The 20,014-nt window shown below is 44.5% G+C and overlaps 1 protein-coding gene across 2 annotated transcripts; it reads left to right on the forward strand.

Annotated features, from left to right (window-relative positions):
- Nucleotides 1-1,001: 1,001 nt before the first annotated feature.
- LOC125544072 (glycerol-3-phosphate acyltransferase 1-like) lies at nt 1,002-19,785 on the forward strand. Of its 2 annotated transcripts, none has more exons than XM_048707625.1 (2): nt 1,002-1,773; nt 18,715-19,785. In XM_048707625.1, exons 1-2 carry the CDS (start codon nt 1,057-1,059, stop codon nt 19,573-19,575), a joined length of 1,578 nt encoding a protein of 525 aa, XP_048563582.1. In that variant the 5' UTR covers nt 1,002-1,056; the 3' UTR covers nt 19,576-19,785. The 2 variants fall into 2 exon arrangements, with proteins under 2 accessions (XP_048563582.1, XP_048563581.1); XM_048707624.1 differs by lacking the exon at nt 1,002-1,773 and adding an exon at nt 11,100-12,048.
- Nucleotides 19,786-20,014: the final 229 nt, after the last annotated feature.

The raw sequence follows: 20,014 nt of genomic DNA on the forward strand, positions 1-20,014 counted from the left end.
CCGCCGGCTTACCTTCGGATTCTTCTCCAGTCTCTCCGCCTACATCGCTACCGTTGTGACTGTGGAGGATGTTGAGTATCATGATTAGTTAGGAAATATATTTTTTTGAAAAAATCACGGGCGGGGGGGGGGGGGGGGAGCTCCCACCTAAATATATTTCTCAAATTTGTAACCCATTATTTGACTGATTACAAGGTGAAATTACATAAGCATGTGTAACCGTAATAAGAGGTAGGAACGCCATGAGGAGGCGGCCTGCTTTTGCTCTGTTTTCTTCATCCGGTGCGTCCAGAGCATGAGATCATCATCAATGATTCTCCTAAGTGTGAGGATACTGCGGTTGTTTTGCTGCCTGAAGGTCATAGCATTTCTGGAGTCCCGAATCTTCCATAGAATAATGAGGAGGATGGAGTGCCAGATTGCCGCATCCAGCTGAGAAGGGAGACGGCGGTCCCAAAGATCATCGATGGTGGCCAAGGGGGAAAGGCCAATCCGTTGCCATATCCGCTGAGCGGGCATAGTGAGTCAGAGACCATGTGCTTGCGGAGTAGGTTTCTTTTGGAGTTGAGTCGATCCCGGAACAGCAGCCATTGTAAAAGCGTCGCCCATGGTCAGCGTGTAGGCGGCCCCGGTGGAGAAGCATAGGCCACCATTGAGGTAGCGCCCGTCTGGCCCAGTCAACAGTTGGAAATCCTGCAGGAGAGACAACTCAGAGCACAACACGGCAGTAGCATTAGAGGTTAGGCAGTTCCGTAGGATTGAATCTAAACTGTAGTTAAAAACAGTAGCCATACGAGTGAGGGGTATAGTGGTGTGAGAGTAGAGGCACGGGAATAATGTAGCGAGAGGTTTCTGGTGAATCCTTACGTCCAACCAGAAATATGTATTAGTACCAGAGTTGGATATGTTCTGACTTGCACCAATCTCTCTCTATCCTTCTAACAAATCTTTATATAAACACCTTTCAACGACTGGCACCGCACCAAGCTATTGTTGGCAGCTGGCTGGTGAAGTTTGCACAAGCACCGTTCTCCGTACGTGAGCCGGAAGTAGGAGATGGTCTTCCATAACATCCTCCCCAAGATAGGCGCCCACTGGCTCGTCAACTTGTACCGCTCGGCCAGGAAACTCCGCAGCTTGCAGAGCAAGCCATCTACCGTTGCCGCCTCCGGGTGCACCATCCCGGCCGCTGCCGGAAGGACGGTGCTGTACGACTTCCACGGCGGGATCCTGAGGTCCAGAGCTCTCTTCCCCTACTTCATGCTCGTCGCCTTTGAGGGCGGTAGCTTTCTCCGGGCACTACTCCTCCTCGTCTTCCTTCCTCTCGTATGGATACTCGGCGAGCACTCCGACGCCAGCCTCAGGGTCATGGCGTTCGTCACCTTCGTCGGACTCAGGCCACGGGACGCTAACCTCGTGGCCCGCGCCATCCTGCCCAAGTTCTACATGGAGAAGCTCAACGCGGAGGTGTACGATCGCTTGTGGTTGCCGGCGAAGAGGAAGGTGGCGGTGACGAGCACGCCGAAGGTGATGGCGGAGTGGTTCCTCAAAGAGTACATGGCCGCGGACATAGTTGTCGGGAATGAACTTCAGATGATTAAGGTTGGTCGCCGCTGCTACTTCACCGGGCTGCTGGGCAGGTTAGGGCCATTGCCGGGCGGCATGACGGAGAAGGTCCTGAGGTCGGAGTTTGGAGTGGACGGCGGCATGGCCGACCTTGCCGTTGTCGGGAGCTCCAACCCACTTAATCACCACTTCACCTCCTACTGCAAGGTTCGTACATTCGTGCTTAACAGTCTACTAAAGTTCTATAGTTAATTCTTTATTAGAGTGCTGTTTGCCTAATTGTAGTTCTACTCATATATCACCCGATCAAGTTAGGACTTCTTTAAAGATATGACAAGTACGTTCTCGATCGATTGCATTGTTATTTGGACGAAAATGAAGTTACAGGGCCACCCGTCCGTGTGCGGTCACGGCCTCACGGCTCACTGCAAAACTGGACCGTGATCACAGGATTGTGGCGGAGCCCCCAAAAAAATTGAAGGGTCTCCTATCGTCAATTTTAAGTGTGATCTTCTGGAACAGTATCTGTGGCTCTTCGGTGTCACACACCCCTATATAAATATAGCATTAAAAACATATTATGAAAATTTAAAAAAATATCCAAAATTATGGGATATGAAACCTGGGTGCCTATTATACATCCGTGTTCAATTCTGTGGGGAATGGATGCCCGTGGTAATGTCAGTAAAAACGAGAAAAAAATCGTATATATCGAAGAGAAAAAAGTGGATGTAACGTATGTCGGACCGTAATTCCCGCGCCGCGGATAACACGGGCACTCATTCCCCATGAAAATGAACATGGGTGTACAATGGGCACCGAGGTTTCATATCTCAGAATTTTAGATTTTTTTAAAATTTCCTGAAATATTTTTTAATGCTATTGTCATATAGGGGTGTGTGGCACCCGGGTGCTCCAATGCACATTTCCCGTCATTTTATCCCTTATATGAACTGCTCGTTTCCGTTCTTTTAAAGGGGAAAACAATAGGTAGTTTTTTTATAAAAAAACTGTAGGTTGTTGATTGGTCTAAGATAATACTATAAAAATGTATCCCTGCAAACGGTAAGGAGGTACAATTATAAGGAGAACCAACAGAAACTAAATATGACGTTACATAATGTGCAACCAGCCTTCCAACTTTAATTGTTTGATCATGTCACTATTACTAGAGCCGTAGAGCGGAGTCTTTGGACCCACCCCATCTGATCCCTAAATCTTTGAACCCGTCCCCGTCTGATCCCAAAATATCAATGTTAAAATTTGATACATTGCTCGTTGTTGTTCTGAACGGTAGTTTATTTCCAGAAGGAATCTTGTATGTTATCATACTCAATCGTATCGAACTGCCATCTACGAAACTTAGATAAGTTGCAAAGATGACAACCTCCAACATGCACATATCTCAATGTAGTTGGAGTGCAGCTAGGATCTTGGCTATATCTAACCCACTTTTCCAAATTGCATTTCTTACAATTGTTACGGTATTTTACGTTACACATTAGTTCTCACAACTTTGATAGCAAAATGAAATTGCAAGTGTACTTGTAAGTTCTGTAAAGAAGTGAGTATGAATTGTGACCTGTATATCGAATAATTTATGGCAATAATCTTAGCCCAAATACTATTTTTTTTTTCAAAGAGGGGATTAAAAACAAATGCCTCTATCATGATGATGCACATAGAGGAAAAAAACCATCCCTTACAACTCAACGGAGTTTCACCATGCTAAGACGACAAGGGGACTAAGTGGGCAACTAGGATAAAACATTAAGCTACATATCTTCATCCTGGTTATATTTTTTTCAACTTACCATTGGTTTTTCATGTATCAATTCAAATATTTTGTAATTACCCGAGTTCAAGTTCATTATAATCACATAGTGCATGAGAAAGCTGGGAAGTGGTTCGGTTTTACTGTCCTAAGTTGGAGAGTTACTGAATGGCTCCATTCAATGGTTTTATAGTGTACTCCTTAGGCCCAAAAAAGATGAGGTTCCGAACATTAACATGGCCGTCTGAACATAATGTTTACCATTAGTTTGTAGTCGCTCTATCCCATAATATAATGTGCATTGATTTTCAAGAAAGTCAAGCTTCAGATATTTGGACCGAATTTAAGAGGAAATTGTCTATATCTGCAATATCAAATGTATACCATATGAAAATACATTTCATGATGAATCTAATAGTATTGATTTGATATTCTTGATGGTGATAAAAAAATTATATTTTGGTCAAAATTTATGAAGTTTGATTTTTAAAAATCTAATACGCATTATATTTTGGGATGAAAGAAGTATTTGGTATAGCTATAAAACTTGTGTTCAAATAAAAGTTATCTTACAGAAGCATTTTGGGGACAAATTTATACATAATACTTTCATACATTGAATCAAAATAGTATACTCCCTCCGTTCATAAATATAAAATGTTCTAACTTTTTTCTGAATCAGATATATCTAGACATGTTTTAGTATATTTGTTCACTCATTTCAGTCCGTGTGTAGTCTATATTGAAATATTCAAAACATAGTATATTTGTGACAAGAGGAGTAGAGTTTTTTGGGTGGTAATCATTTAAGTTTGGCCAAAAAAAATGTCAAAACACCAAGTTTTTTTCAACAGTAGGGAATGTAGCACTAGTGGGTGTTTCGTTGGGCAGAAACTTTGTTTGAGAGGCTAGCATGTGGTGTGAGTGTTGTGCTTTCATCCAAAGTGAAAGAACTACAACGTCAACTCCAAAGAATACAATGTTACACCATGTAAGATGAGATGCTTAATGCTAACAACATCATTACATGTGCACACTTCAGAATTTACACAGGAAGGCATATTACTTGCCTAGACACACTAAGAGCAAGTACAATAGCATGTTTATAGCCCACTTACATGGTCATTTTGCCTATATGGAGAAGAGAGACATGAAAAAGTGAGGAAAGTGGGATTTCATGCAAGAGCTTAACTATATACGCGCTTCTAGGCAGATACAACAAATATGAAGAAAGCGATAGTGAGAATATGAGAAAGCATACTACTTTTGTAGTCACTTTTTAGCTAACTTTATTGTGTGAGTGGCTATAAATAATGACTATATATGACATGACAATATCATATAGTCAACAGTTGACTGCACTATTAACCATGCTCTAAGGCGTATAGCTTAGCGTCGTGGCGAGACCGGATATGACCAACTTGAGGTCAGGTTTGTAGTTATGTAGGATTAAGCGATGCATAGTGGAACTCCACTCTAATAAGCCGCATACCATTGCGACCAGTTGCGCGGTTGGTGCGGCCTCCATCGTCCCCATAGGACCGAGGTAGTTTGTGGGTCTCGTCGCCGATGCACCTCTGCTTGATCGGATGTAACCTCCCCCGGGTCCTTAGGAGATCCTTGTTGGGGAACGTAGTAATTTCAAAAAAAAATTACGCACACGCAAGATCATGGTGATGCATAGCAACGAGAGGGAAGAGTGTTGTCCACGTATCCTCGTAGACCGAAAGCGGAAGCGTTAGCACAACGCGGTAGATGTAGTTGTACGTCTTCATGATCCGACCGATCCAAGTACCGAACGCACGGCACCTCCGAGTTCAGCACACGTTCAGCTCGATGACGTCCCGCGAACTCCGATCTAGCAGAGCTTCACGGGAGAGTTCCGTCAGCACGACGGCGTGGTGACGGTGATGATGTTGCTACCGACGCAGGGCTTCGGCTAAGCACCGCTGTGATATGACCGAGGTGGAATATGGTGGAGGGGGGCACCGCACACGGCTGGGAGAGATCAACTGATCAACTTGTGTGTCTAGAGGTGCCCCCCTGCCCCTGTATATAAAGGAGCAAGGGGGGAGGCCGGCCGGCCCTCTATGGGCGCGCCAGGAGGAGGAGTCCTCCTCCTAGTAGGAGTAGGACTCCCCTTTCCTACTCCTACTAGGAGGAGGAAAGGAAGGAGGAGAAGGAGAAGGAAGGAGAAGGAGGAAAAAGAGGAAAGGAGGGCCGACCCCCTAGTCCAATTCGGTTTGGGCTAGGGGGGGCGCGCGCCCTGCCTCCTCTCTTCCACCACTTGGCCCATGAGGTTCATTACTTCTTCCTCGTATTCCCGTAACTCCCTGGTACCCCCGAAAATACCCGAATCACTCGGAACCTTTCCGATGTCCGAATAAAGTCGTCCAATATATCGATCTTTACGCCTCGGCCATTTCGAGACTCCTCGTCATGTCCCCGATCTCATCCGGGACTCCGAACTACCTTCGGTACATCAAATCACATAAACTCATAATACAATCGTCACCGAAACTTTAAGCGTGCGGACCCTACGGGTTCAAGAACTATGTAGACATGACCGAGACATGTCTCCGGTCAATAACCAATAGCGGAACCTGGATGCTCATATTGGCTCCCACATATTCTACGAAGATCTTTATCGGTCAGACCGCATAACAACATACGTTGTTCCCTTTATCATCGATATGTTACTTGCCCGAGATTCGATCGTTGGTATCTCAATACCTAGTTCAATCTTGTTACCGGCAAGTCTCTTTACTCATTCCATAATACATCATCCCGCAACTAACTTATTAGTTGCAATGCTTGCAAGGCTTAAGTGATGTGCATTACCGAGAGGGCCCAGAGATACCTCTCCGACAATCGGAGTGACAAATCCTAATCTCGAAATACGCCAACCCAACAAGTATCTTCGGAGACACCTGTAGAGCACCTTTATAATCACCCAGTTACGTTGTGACGTTTGGTAGCACACAAAGTGTTCCTCCGGTAAACGGGAGTTGCATAATCTCATAGTCATAGGAACATGTATAAGTTATGAAGAAAGCAATAGAAACAAACTAAACGATCAAGTGCTAAGCTAATGGAATGGGTCAAGTCAATCACATCATTCTCCTAATGATGTGATCCCGTTAATCAAATGACAACTCATGTCTATGGCTAGGAAACATAACCATCTTCGATTAACGAGCTAGTCAAGTAGAGGCATACTAGTGACACTCTGTTTGTCTATCTATTCACACATGTATTATGTTTCCGGTTAATACAATTCTAGCATGAATAATAAACATTTATCATGATATAAGGAAATAAATAATAACTTTATTATTGCCTCTAGGGCATATTTCCTTCAGTCTCCCACTTGCACTAGAGTCAATAATCTAGATTACACAGTAATGATTGTAACACCCATGGAGCCTTGGTGCTGATCATGTTTTGATCGTGGAAGAGGCTTAGTCAGCGGGTCTGCAACATTCAGATCCGTATGTATCTTGCAAATTTCTATGTCTCCCACTTGGACTAAATCCCGAATGGAATTGAAGCGTCTCTTGATGTGCTTGGTTCTCTTGTGAAATCTGGATTCCTTCGCCAAGGCAATTGCACCAGTATTGTTACAAAAGATTTTTATTGGACCCCATGCACTAGGTATGACACCTAGATCGGATATGAACTCCTTCATCCAGACTCCTTCATTTACTGCTTCCGAAGCAGCTATGTACTCCACTTCACATGTAGATCCCGCCACGACGCTTTGTTTTGAACTGCACCAACTGACAGCTCCACCGTTCAATATAAACACGTATCCGGTTTGCGATTTAGAATCGTCCGAATCAGTGTCAAAGCTTGCATCAACGTAACCATTTACGATGAGCTCTTTGTCACCTCCATATATGAGAAACATATCCTTAGTCCTTTTCAGGTACTTCAGGATGTTCTTGACCGCTGTCCAGTGATCCACTCCAGGATTACTTTGGTACCTCCCTGATAGACTTATAGCAAGGCACACATCAGGTCTGGTACACAGCATTGCATACATGATAGAGCCTATGGCTGAAGCATAGGGAACATCTTTCATTTTCTCTCTATCTTCTGCGGTGGTCGGACATTGAGTCTTACTCAATTTCACACCTTGTAACACAGGCAAGAACCCTTTCTTTGCTTGATCCATTTTGAACTTCTTCAAAACTTTGTCAAGGTATGTGCTTTGTGAAAATCCAATTAAGCGTCTTGATCTATCTCTATAGATCTTAATGCCCAATATGTAAGCAGCTTCACCGAGGTCTTTCATTGAAAAACTCTTATTCAAACATCCCTTTATGCTATCCACAAATTCTATATCATTTCCAATCAATAATATGTCATCCACATATAATATCAGAAATGCTACAGAGCCCCCACTCATTTTCTTGTAAATACAGACTTCTCTAAAAGTCTGTACAAAACCAAATGCTTTGATCACACTATCAAAGCGTTTATTCCAACTCCGAGAGGCTTGCACCAGTCCATAAATGGATCGCTGGAGCTTGCACACTTTGTTAGCTCCCTTTGGATCGATAAAACCTTCTGGTTGCATCATATACAACTCTTCTTACAGAAATCCATTCAGGAATGCAGTTTTAACATCCATTTGCCAAATTTCATAATCATAAAATGCGGTAATTGCTAACATGATTCGGACAGACTTAAGCATCGCTACAGGTGAGAAGGTCTCATCATAGTCAATCCCTTGAACTTATCGAAAACCTTTTGCAAAAAGTCGAGCTTTGTAGACAGTAACATTACCGTCAGCGTCAGTCTTCTTCTTGAAGATCCATTTATTCTCAATGGCTCGCCTATCAATGGGCAAGTCAATCAAAGTCCATACTTTGTTCTCATACATGGATCTCATCTCAGATTTCATGGCCTCAAGCCATTTCGCGGAATCTGGGCTCATCATCGCTTCCTCATAGTTGTAGGCTCGTCATGGTCAAGTAACATGACCTCCAGAACAGGATTACCGTACCACTCTGGTGCGGATCTCACTCTGGTTTACCTACGAGGTTCGGTAGTAACTTGATCTGAAGTTACATCATCATCATCATTAGTTTCCTCACTAATTGGTGTAGTAGTCACAGGAACAGATTTCTGTGATGAACTACTTTCCAATAAGGGAGCAGGTACAGTTACCTCATCAAGTTCTACTTTCATCCCACTCACTTCTTTCGAGAGAAACTCCTTCTCTAGAAAGGATCCATTCTCAACAATGAATATCTTGCCTTTGGATCTGTGATAGAAGGTGTACCCAACATTTTCTTTTGGGTATCCTATGAAGATTTACTTCTCCGATTTGGTTTCGAGCTTATCATGTTCAAACTTTTTCACATAAGCATCGCAGTCCCAAACTTTAAGAAACGATAGCTTAGGTTTCTCGCCAAACCACAGTTCATACGGTGTCGTCTCAACGGATTTAGATGGTGCCCTATTTAACGTGAATGTAGCTATCTCTAATGTATAACCCCAAAACGATAGTGGTAATCGGTAAGAGACATCATAGATCGCACCATATCTAATAAAGCACGGTTACGATGTTCGGACATACCATTACACTATGGTGTTCCAGGTGGCGTGAGTAGTAAAACTATTTCACATTGTTTTAACTGAAGGCCAAACTCGTAACTCAAATATTTTACTTCTGCGATCATATCGTAGAAATTTTTATTTTTGTTACGATGATTCTCCACTTCACTCAGAAATTCTTTGAACTTTTCAAATATTTCAGACTTGTGTTTCATCAAGTAGATATACTCATATCTGCTCAAATCATCTGCGAAGATCAGAAAGTAATGATACCTGCCGCGAGCCTCAATATTCATCGGACCACATACATCAGTATGTATGATTTCCAACAAATCTGTTGCTTGCTCCATTGTTCCGGAGAACGGAGTCTTAGTCATCTTGCCCATGAGGCATGGTTCGCAAGCATCAAGTGATTCCAAAAGCCCATCAGTATGGATTTTCTTTATGCGCTTTACACCAATATGACCTAAACGGTAGTGCCACAAATAAGTTGCACTATCATTATTAACTTTGCATCTTTTGGCTCCGTGGTGCTTAGCCACCCCCGATACATAGGACCCCATCAGTTGCCATCACTCAAAAGAGGGATGGTCGCAGAGGATTCTCTAGCGACGGTGGCAGCTAAGCGCCTCCTCCTTGCCTTTGACATGGTCGTGAGGAGGGGAAGTGATGAGAGAAAATCTGGTGTCGCGCTCGCTCGAGGCACTTATAAGAGCGCAAAAACGGTGAGAGAAAGGAGAAGCAGCCAAAATCGGGCAAAAGTAACCCTCCCCACAGTGTGCCTTTAAATAAGCGAGCGGAGGTGAAACGGTTAGCATTGAAATCTCACCAGTAATGGGATTCAAAACGCAATGTTGTCAAATCATCCACCACACAGAATCAAATCCCGAGTTGTCATAGGAGTAACCGCCCGAACCATGTGCTGTAATTGAGGCAACATCATTACTTCATGGTTTCACCGCATGCCATGTACAACCGACTACTACTACTACGACGACGACTACAGTTCATCATGTGCACATTTTGCATGGGACCCAAGGTGATCACACCTTGGTACAGTGGCACGTGGCGTAACCCACTCGATGTTCTGCACTTAATGCGCGCAATTGATGGGACATTATGGTCAAATATTCCGTTTGACGACTGTCATCCTTCGTGTTGCCTATGGTTCGGTTTTGACTAAAGCTTGACCATGTTAGGCGTCACATCATGCAGTGGGCAAACCAAGAGAGGGGTACCAAGTACCTCTCCGAGCAGTTCCAGGTTTGCACTTGGTGCTCTACCAGACACGTTCATACTCAGACATTCATTTTTGTTTAGAAAAAAGAGTCAATGACTACCTCTCACAAGTCATAGCTCACTCGAGACGCCAAGCATATATGGATTCGGCAACCCCTGTGACACTAGCTAGTTGGCCCCCTAACCAAATGCCCAAGTTGGATGGCTGAGTTTTGAAGATGAGGATCGGCACAAACTGGCAATGACCCACTAGGATAAGACCAGGTGTTCTTCAACATCACTCGGGATCCATGATATGCTCTTTGACGAGCCACAAGCCAGGCTCCCCGCTAAGCATGTAGGGTATTAATGAGTCTGCTACTTAAAATTGCTTTTAGGTAACCTTTTCGATACGCTTCGAGCAAGGCCTCGACTCAGTCGGCTAGATGACTATCACAACCAGTTCCCACCAAAAACTTTCCTCATCCAAGGAGTCAGCGCGATCCCAGAGACCTTGAAGGACTCGGAGGGTTACTGGCGGTGGGATCCCCCGGGGTAGGCCCACGATCAGGATTCGACCCAGTAGGCTCAAATGGGCTGAGTTTTTACCAGGAGATTCACTCGGCTGGCTCGATATTGATCAACCCAGTTGACATAACAACCAAATCCCAATCGTCAGAGAAGCCGACGTCCATCAGACTGACTCAAATGTGGTCACTCAAGACACCCACTGTATGTAAAGAATCTAGGTACGTCGCATGGTGTAGGTTTGATAGATTGTCTACACAAAAATCTCAAACCATGACTATTGCCGCAAAAAACCCACGACATTGATGACGTGGACAATTTTACCTATCAGCTACAACGACATGAACCTTTGAATGATACTCCTATAGGTCTGTCCCCTAATTTCTCCCACCTACCACCTTAATTATCTTCCACAGCTTGATCCCGTTCCTTCCTCTCATCCCCATATATCCGTTGCCGATGAATCTCCTGTAAACCCGCACTACCACAGTGCGACTGCCAAGAGCCCACGACTGGCACCACCCACCTTTTCATCGTCTCTCCTATCCCGAGCACTTCGCCCTTTGTAGCAGCAAAGACACCATCAGAAAGGCAAGTTGGTGAAGCTTGCACAGATACAGTGTCCGTGCGGACATAGGAAACAGGAGATGGTCTTGCACACCATTCTCCCCAAGGTAGCCGTCCACTGGCTCATCAACTTGTACCGCGCGGCCAGGAAGCTCCGCAGCAATGCCTTCCAGTACTGCCGTAACTCCACGACCACCACCAAGCCGTCCACCGAAGCCATCTCCAGCTCCGAGCGCACCATGCCGTCCGCTGCTGATAGGACGGTGGTGTGCGACTTCCACGGCGGGCTCCTGAGGTCCACCGGCATCTTCCCCTACTTCATGCTCGTCGCCTTCGAGGGCGGCAGCCCGCTCCGGGCGCTGGTGCTGCTCGGCTTCTCCCCCCTTGTATGGATACTCGGCGAGCGCTCCGACGCCGGCGTCCGGATCATGACGTTCGTCACCTTCGTCGGGCTCAGGCCACGGGACGCGGACCTTGTGGCCCGCGCCGTCCTGCCAAAGTTCTACATGGAGAGGCTCCACGCACAGGTGTACGACCACCTGTGGCTGCCGGCGAAGAGGAAGGTGGCGCTGACGAGCACGCCGAGGGTAATGGCGGAGTGCTTCCTCAAAGAGTACATGGCCGCCAACGTGGTTGTCGGGTGCGAGCTTCAGATGGTTGAGGTAGGGCGCGTGTGGTATTTCACCGGGCTGCTGTGCGGGTCAGGATCAGGCCCGGGCCTGGGGCAGAAGGCGCTGAGGGAGGCGTTCGAAGCAGACGGCAACATGGCCGACGTTGCCGTCGTCGGGAGCTCCAACCCACTCGACCACCTCTGTGCCCCCTACTGCAAGGTGCATTCGTTCGCGCTTTTTCTCCTTATTACTCCACTATATAGTACTATACGTACGATTGTCTTTAGTTCATCACTGTACCCACGTAGTCCCAAGTCCCAACGTTCCCAAGTGGTGACTTCTTTTGCATTGTCTTGCGTGCTTAAATTCAGCGTGGTGCCCTACAGTTTCGTTCTGTTAATTTTTATGAAAAATGTTAGAACATCTTATATTTATAAACGGAGTGACTAGTACTTACCCAAGCACAGGGCACAATTACTCGTCCAAACGTACTCTCACATCCTCCTTTTCAAAAGAATATGTACATGTAAATGACATCCGATAAAATGCATCAACAAGTGGATTTACCCCTGTGAAGCTAAGGGAGTGGTCATTTTGCCCTTACAATTATTATGCCAGCACCTGAAACATCATGTACAGATGAGCGGAGAGAGGTAAGCCTTTTGCACCAACGGATTTCTCGACGAGCACTGCTATGCACACTACACTTTGCCAACGATTTGTGCACGACAATCAATTGCTTCCGTCCATGCATGGCAACAGACGTCCATCGTGCGGCGGTCGTGCACACCATTCATCATCTGCACATCAGTTCCGTTTGTGGACGCTTCCAAGGAATAATGGGGAGAGAGACTCTTTTGAGCGCAAGGAGATAAGTCACATATGTACCTTTTTTAATTCACTTTCAGCTATCGCGTTCCCAACCGTCTCCATTAATAATATTTAGAGAGAAAAAAGACGTGACCGTACTACGCGGACAGGACTCCCTGTCTTGTACGTGTGGCAGCATGATAAGTGTGGGGTCGGGAAGAAAAATAGGGGAAGGGATGTACCACTCCTACTTGAGCAATAACACACCGACGGGCCGACACTAGGCAACTCAAATTTACTTTTAGATTTTGGCTACACGCTTTTTTGGTACTCTGGAGGCGGAATGGATACACCTTTTCTTTTACTGGACAGAAGAGATGGATAAACTTGGCGGGACACTGGGAGTGTCCGATCTCAGATCCAATCTCTGGTGTGGTCGGTACATGGGAATCTTTAGTATGTTTGGTGACAGTTAAAACCTTGTTCTTCCTCCCAAGGCACCTCCCGCAGGTGCCTATACAGCGGCAAACATCGGTACGACAGGACGAGGCATTAACTTGGAATTGCATTGAAGCTTTGCATCTCATCCCCCCCAAAAAAAAAAGCTTTGCATCTGTATTGAAGTGGCAGCATAGTGGGGAGTTACAGGAGCGAGGAGAATGGATTTTGCGCGCTCCTGGCAGAACAATTTTTTTTTGAAAAGGAGGTTAAGATCTTCAATCAGGCTTCTGCATCAATCATACGGCCATCTTTATTTATTATTCAACATGAGTCTAATAAGAACATATATCAAGCCACCCGAAGCCATCACTCACACCTACAAAACTTGATAATGTGGAGTGCTCTCACTCTTTATATCTAAAATCGGTGTCGTCGCCGGTCCATCCGCATAACATATCGGAACCCACAACCAGGGCAGCGGATCTAAAAGCGTACACCACATGCACACGTTTTAGGCGCTGCCATCATCATCGAACCGCCGATCCATCTTCGGAAGAGAGATCTGCATCATCCTTGCTAGTCCATTCATCCGTCAACGCCATCGCTTAGTTAACAAATTTTGAAAACTCGGTTGAAAGCTTTGGAAAAAAACAAAAAACCGGTATGTTGATATGAGGGTGCATCATGTGCCAGTAACTTATTGTGAAATAGTCATTTATTCGCAAGGTATGCAAAAAAACGTTGGTGAGCTAGAATAGCCATGTTTCTGATAGAAGTGTCTGCATTTGTTACTTTTCTCACAACTTACAAACATGGTAGAAAGCATGGAACCCCGTCTAAAATCAACCGGTGAATATCGAATCAAAGTGAGAAGTGCCTGTTTCAAAAATTAAGTTGATGAAGAGAAAAGGTTATTTTATACTATGTGTTTTGGTTGGTGATGGCAATGCTATCAATTGAGCTTTTGTCGATCGAGGGCAGACATGATTTTCTTGTTTTGCTTTAGATAAATGCCACCGCAATTCTATCGATTTAGAGAATTGTCACTGCATCTTCCCTCTTTTGAAAAATGCCACTACAACTTTGCATCGCCCTTATAGATGCCATTATGTAAAATTTCTGACTGAAATAACCCTGTCTTCCTCCTTGTCCTCTACTTCCTTCATCCACTCCTCTCTCTCTCTCTCTCTCTCTCTCTCTCTCTCTGCGTAGGTGCTGCCATGGCTGCCTTGTTGCATTGGATTTGTTGGCCCGCCTGACGGTAGCACGCCACGCAGCTGCACCCCACAACTCGCACCCATCTACACCCCTGCATCGACCACCATGCTCTGCGATCGTCGTTCAACCTTTGCTTGCCAACAGCTGGAAGAGAGACACATGGGGGAGAGAAAGAGCAGCAATACACCACCACATATAGGAGCCCAAAGAACTCATCGGAGATGCCACCATTCCTGTTGTTACTGCATGCGATGCCGCATTGTATTTTTCTGCTGATGTGTGCTAGGTGCACAATTGATGTTGTGTGGCTACTGATTTGGCGGGGAGCAGGGCTAGCTGCTGCGATCTGACATGTCTTTTGATCTTCTCCCAAATCATTGAATCCGATGGATTATGCCTCTCCGAGTGATGTGGTTACTTGAACAACTGCAGCAGCGCTGCTGCGGGGAGCCAAAGAGATGGTAGGATGGCGATGCAAGACGCGCTACTGGCGGGAGACAGGTGGGCCACAGGAAGGACACGCTGGAAGGAGATGCCTGAGGGAGGACACGGGAGGGAGATGCCGGACGGAGATCGAGGGAGGGAGTCATCGAAGAGGCCTCGCCATGAGTTGTAGTTGCTGCTTTTGGAAAGATAGGAGGATGTGGGCTATTGCTGCTTCGGGTGAGAGGGGTATGGATGAAGGAAGAAGAAGACAAGGAGGAAGATAGGGGTATCTTAGTCAGAAATTTTACATAATGGCATCTATAAGGACGAAGCAAAGTTGCAGTGGCATTTTTCGACAGAGGGAAGTTGCAGTGACATTTCTATGAATCGATAGAATTGCAATTGCATTTATCTAATTAACCCTTTGCTTTAATGAGGGTCCGGATCCCCTGAGGTGTTTTACCAACCAAGGCCAAAGAGAGATAATGGAGAGTTGTCTGAAATGAGCATAGATTGCAAACTTGACTAATGCAAATGAAATTATGCCATTTACATATGAGATTAATTTTGATAAATTTGGATGGGTGGAAAACATATTTTTTAGAAAAGGAGCAACCAAGCCCGCCAGAGCTCTAGTGAGCACTTTAAAAAAATCCATGACATACATCTCAAGATATTCTGAAAACATTTTCCATGTACATATAGATGTATTCGACATATTCATATAATTTATTAGGAAATACAATCATGTGAGCTACACAATAAAAGGAAGAACTCATGGATTTATAATAGTAGTGTGTGTGTGTGTGTGTGTGTGTGTGATGTGTGTAATATTTGCCATATTAAAAGCTAGGTGTTTTTTCTGTACATATGTATAATAACATATATTATATTTGATAGATAAATTAAACCTCGCTATTGAATTCATGCTCCAGCCAACTCGGTTCTTGAACTTAAGACCTCTTAGTTCGGTTACCATATTGAAATCATGCTCCAGTCAACTATTCCAATAGTCCGAACTGATGGAGAGAGACGGGCAATATATTTCAACATCGTATCAGAGCCGTACATACACATAAAAAATGGAATTATTACTATTATCTTCTACTTTTTAGAAAATCCGGGTGACTTGAGTTCGAGATCCAGAAGAGATTTTCTACTTGACATCTCACACACTGTGGATGTGGATGAACTAAGGATCTAGGAGCGAGAACTTTATTTCACCTTCACGAAGCCGCCACCTCCTCGCCGTACTAAGCAAGACACATAAACCCTAAACAAACTAGAAACACCTAGACACAAAAGCAATAGCCTTCCTGTCGGCAAGGGCCAGGATCCACCACGCGTCCCGCAGCCTAAGGTCACAGAAACGAGACAGATCGGCGGTTGCTCCAATAGGAGGTTGTGGAAACCTCACACGTGGAAATCGCGCTTGCAACTATGGGAAGTTGTTTTAGTTCCCCTTTATCAGCCCCTTTTGCATTGTTTCTTTTTTGCCAAAACAAACAGACAAATGGTGGTTCATGGTTTGTTTTGTCTTGTAGTTGTGGCCCAGTCTTGCTCCTTACCATCCAGCCAGCAATCTATGTGTACATTGCCTTTGGCTAAGCCGGTCATCATAGAAATACCTAATTATTGTCTAACAAAATAGAAATAGTAACCGTACTTTATTGCGGGAATTGGTTAGAATTATTTAATGATTTTTATATGAAGCATTCGTATTATGCTATTAATATAATAATTAAAACCAAAATGCATATAATTTGTTGTATTTCATCTCTCCGTATATATTTAAACAAAATGTAAAGTTCAGTCGTCCACTAAAATCTCCTCCAACTTAATCTATGTTCCTCTCTCTCTATCACTCTCTCTCTCTATTGATTTTATCCTTAGCAAAAAAACTCGACTTTTTTGACAAATAAATTTTGTTTTCTTTAGTAAGCAAATAAATGCTTACCAAACAAGTATTTACATAATAAAATCATTTACACAATTTAATTAATATGGTCAACACACGCACAATTATGTACTTATTTTATAGTATTAGAACAGTATTGAATATAAGAATATAAGTAGCATGTGCAGTGCATGTTAATGTAGTTTTTTTTCATGCAAGGTGACATGTTAAGTTCGTATAATTGTTTGTTGAGAGGATCAAAAGTAGTATGATTCAAATATTTAGGTACAATGTATTCTACAAAAAATTGAATACCTTTCAAGCTTTTTCTAAACCATGCATCAAATAAAAAAGGCTAACATATGGGACTAGGAGAAGCATGCACACCTATATCCTTGGCAATTTAGTTAGTTTGGAAAACCTACTAGATGATTGTCGTCACTAAGACTAATCACTAATAGAATTTTAAATCACTAGAGGATAATACATGCTTTGTTACGCCATTATTTAGTTTTGATATTAATTATTTTCCTCCCAAATGTTATTATGGAAATTCATATTTATGAATATATTTTGAAATTCAAGAACATAGTTTAAATTCTTAAGCATTTTGGTAAATTAAAAAAGTTTTCTGCAAAATTGTGAACATTTGTTCATATGCGTGATCTTCTTTAGATTTACAGATATTATTAAAATCCTTGAATATGCGTGATCTTCTTTAGATTTACATATATTATTAAAATCCTTGAACATTTTGTAAATTTCGTGATCATTTTTTAAAATCCTGAACAATTATGAAACTCGTGAACACAATTCATAATTCACGGGTATTTTTTCATATTCGTGCATAAATTGTGATGTAATAAATGTTTTTTAAATTCATGAATATTTTTAAAAAATTGTCAACTTTTTTTTGAAAAGTGTTTTTGGGTATACCTGTGTAATGAGGGGAGCGGAGGTGTGGTCACGGGGGAGAGGCCATTGACGCGGGAGATGTTTTCGATGGAACTGTATAGGGTGTGTGACGTACATGGTGAAGGACCAGATGCAACCCCCCCCCCCCCACCCCCCTCCCCCGATACGCGTCCAGTTTGCGGGATTTCAGATAACTGAATACGTCCACGGACCAATATGGTATCAAGTTGGATGGCTTGCAGTATCTAGACAATTCGGTCCGGATGTTTTGAGGGTCCAAGTTGGATGCCCTCATGTCCTTTCACTAAAACACAGTTGTTTCTCTCTTCTTTGCCCCTTGATGAAAATACTTTCCATGAAAAGGCATGCCCTTTAATAATGTCTATTCATCCAAAAACATATTTGAAAATTAAGGAAAACAAGCATAATTACTATTAAGTTAACATGTTAGAAATCTCATATTGTAACTAACATAAATGTGACCACTGAAATTGCCTTAACGAGCCTAGAGAATTAATGTATCAAAATGTTAACATCTCAACTTGCTTTTACATTTCAAAACATTTTGAATTTTATAATACAACATCTGCAAACAAATGTAAGACGTTTTAGATCACTCTAAACTTGACTGACGGTACCCAGTAAATCTAGGCGTGTAAATGGATGGGTCACACAGCTAGTGCTAAGTTAGTAATAGAAGACTTAGGGAGTGTTTGGAATCTCTCCCAGCAATAGTGCTGGTGCTCCTTCCGCTCCGGGAGCTGCTGTGGCAGAGCGGAATGTATCCGAACAGGGCTTTAATAGACAACTGCGGTGACTGATCCACTGGTTCTTCGCTTTGTTGGCTGTAGCTTCTATGTTTATCCTGTATGACGATGGATCAATTGATTTTCAACCGACTAGTAATACCCAATGAAAAGGAAAAGCCAGATTGTTAAATCTCAGCCGATGAGACTTAACGATGCTATATTCATGACACATCTTATACGAAGATTCGTGTAAAATTTTCTTTTATTTTTTATTTATTCTTTTTATATGTTTTGTCACTTGATGAAATCTCAGTCGATTGAAGTCTAACCATACCTAGAAAGAAATTTATCCTTTGATGTTCATTTTCTTCGGAAGACAATTTTTTCCCACGGTTACTGAGTCTTGATCGGTGGCCTGGTTTAACGCAGGAGCTTTACGTGGTCAGCTGGGAGAGTGGCGAGACTGCCCGTCTGCCGCGAGAGAGGTACCCGAAGCCGCTCATCTTCCACGACGGACGCCTCGCATTTCTGCCCACCGCCCCCGCCATGCTCGCCTTCTTCCTGTTTTTGCCGCTCGGTTTTATACTCTCCGTCATCCGCATCTCCATTGGCATCGTCCTGCCATACAACATCAGCTTTGCAGCCAGCGCGCTCGCTGGGGTCTGCTTCCGCACCTCCGGCCGCCGCGTCCCGGAGGCCGGCGCCAAGCGCAGGGGCGTCCTGTTCGTGTGCACGCACCGGACGCTGGTGGACCCGATCATGCTAACCGCCGCGCTGCAGAAGCCGGTGCCAGCCGTGACGTACAGCCTCAGCCGGCTCTCCGAGATCATCGCGCCCATCAAGACGGTGCGGCTGACGCGCGACCGCGACCACGACGCCGCCATGATGTCGCGGCTGCTGGAGCAGGGAGACCTCGCGGTCTGCCCCGAGGGCACCACCTGCCGCGAGCCCTACCTGCTGCGGTTCAGCCCGCTGTTCGCCGAGCTGGCCGACGACATGGAGCCCGTGGCGCTGGACGCGCAGGTGACGTCGCTGTATGGCACCACGGCCAGCGGCCACAAGTGGCTCGACCCCGTGGCGTTCTTCGCCAACCCTGTGCCCGCGTACCGGGTGGAGTTCCTCGGCGCCGTGCCACGGGATCAGACGCGCGCAGGCGGGAGGACCAGCGCCGAGGTAGCCAACTGGGTCCAGCGCCGGCTCGGCGAGGCGCTTGGGTTCGAATGCACCGGGCTCAGTCGCCGTGACAAGTACATCATGCTCGCCGGGAACGACGGCGTGGTCCGCAAGTAGAGGACTCGCGCAGCAGCTGAGCGTGTTCTCAAGATACACGCGTCCTGCAAATCAAAATTCGCCAAATATTAGTCACTCCTATCCGGAAGTAACGTAATCTGTTCGGGGAGTAGTGGATCTATTGAGTTTTCTCTTACTCGTGTGTTGACAAAAACTGGTTTGCTGCCAGAGTCGATAAATAAACGACTGTACTGAAATCTAATCAAACTACGACCTCTTGTTTTTTTCTTTTTTCTTTTGAAGCTACGACGTCTTGTTGTTAAGGGCATTCCTAACTCCCTAAAAGTTGGGATGATCGGGCAGAATAAAATTAGTGAAGTAAATTTTTACTCCATTAATGTTGACCGCACCCAGTCAATCATATTTAAAACAATACAGTGGCTGGCCAACTCGCTTGAAGAATGCTCCCTTGATCAGTTTCTTCGCTGGCCGTTCGATG

This window comes from Triticum urartu, chromosome 3, assembly GCF_003073215.2.
Source record: "Triticum urartu cultivar G1812 chromosome 3, Tu2.1, whole genome shotgun sequence".
Lineage (NCBI taxonomy): Eukaryota > Viridiplantae > Streptophyta > Magnoliopsida > Poales > Poaceae > Triticum > Triticum urartu.

Bases quoted from the DNA above. Each gene is read 5' to 3' on its own strand.
- LOC125544072 (XM_048707624.1), top strand. From the start codon at position 11,299: ATGGTCTTGCACACCATTCTCCCCAAGGTAGCCGTCCACTGGCTCATC. The intron at 12,049-18,714 runs GTGCATTCGTTC...GGTTTAACGCAG, and splicing joins TCTGTGCCCCCTACTGCAAG to GAGCTTTACGTGGTCAGCTG.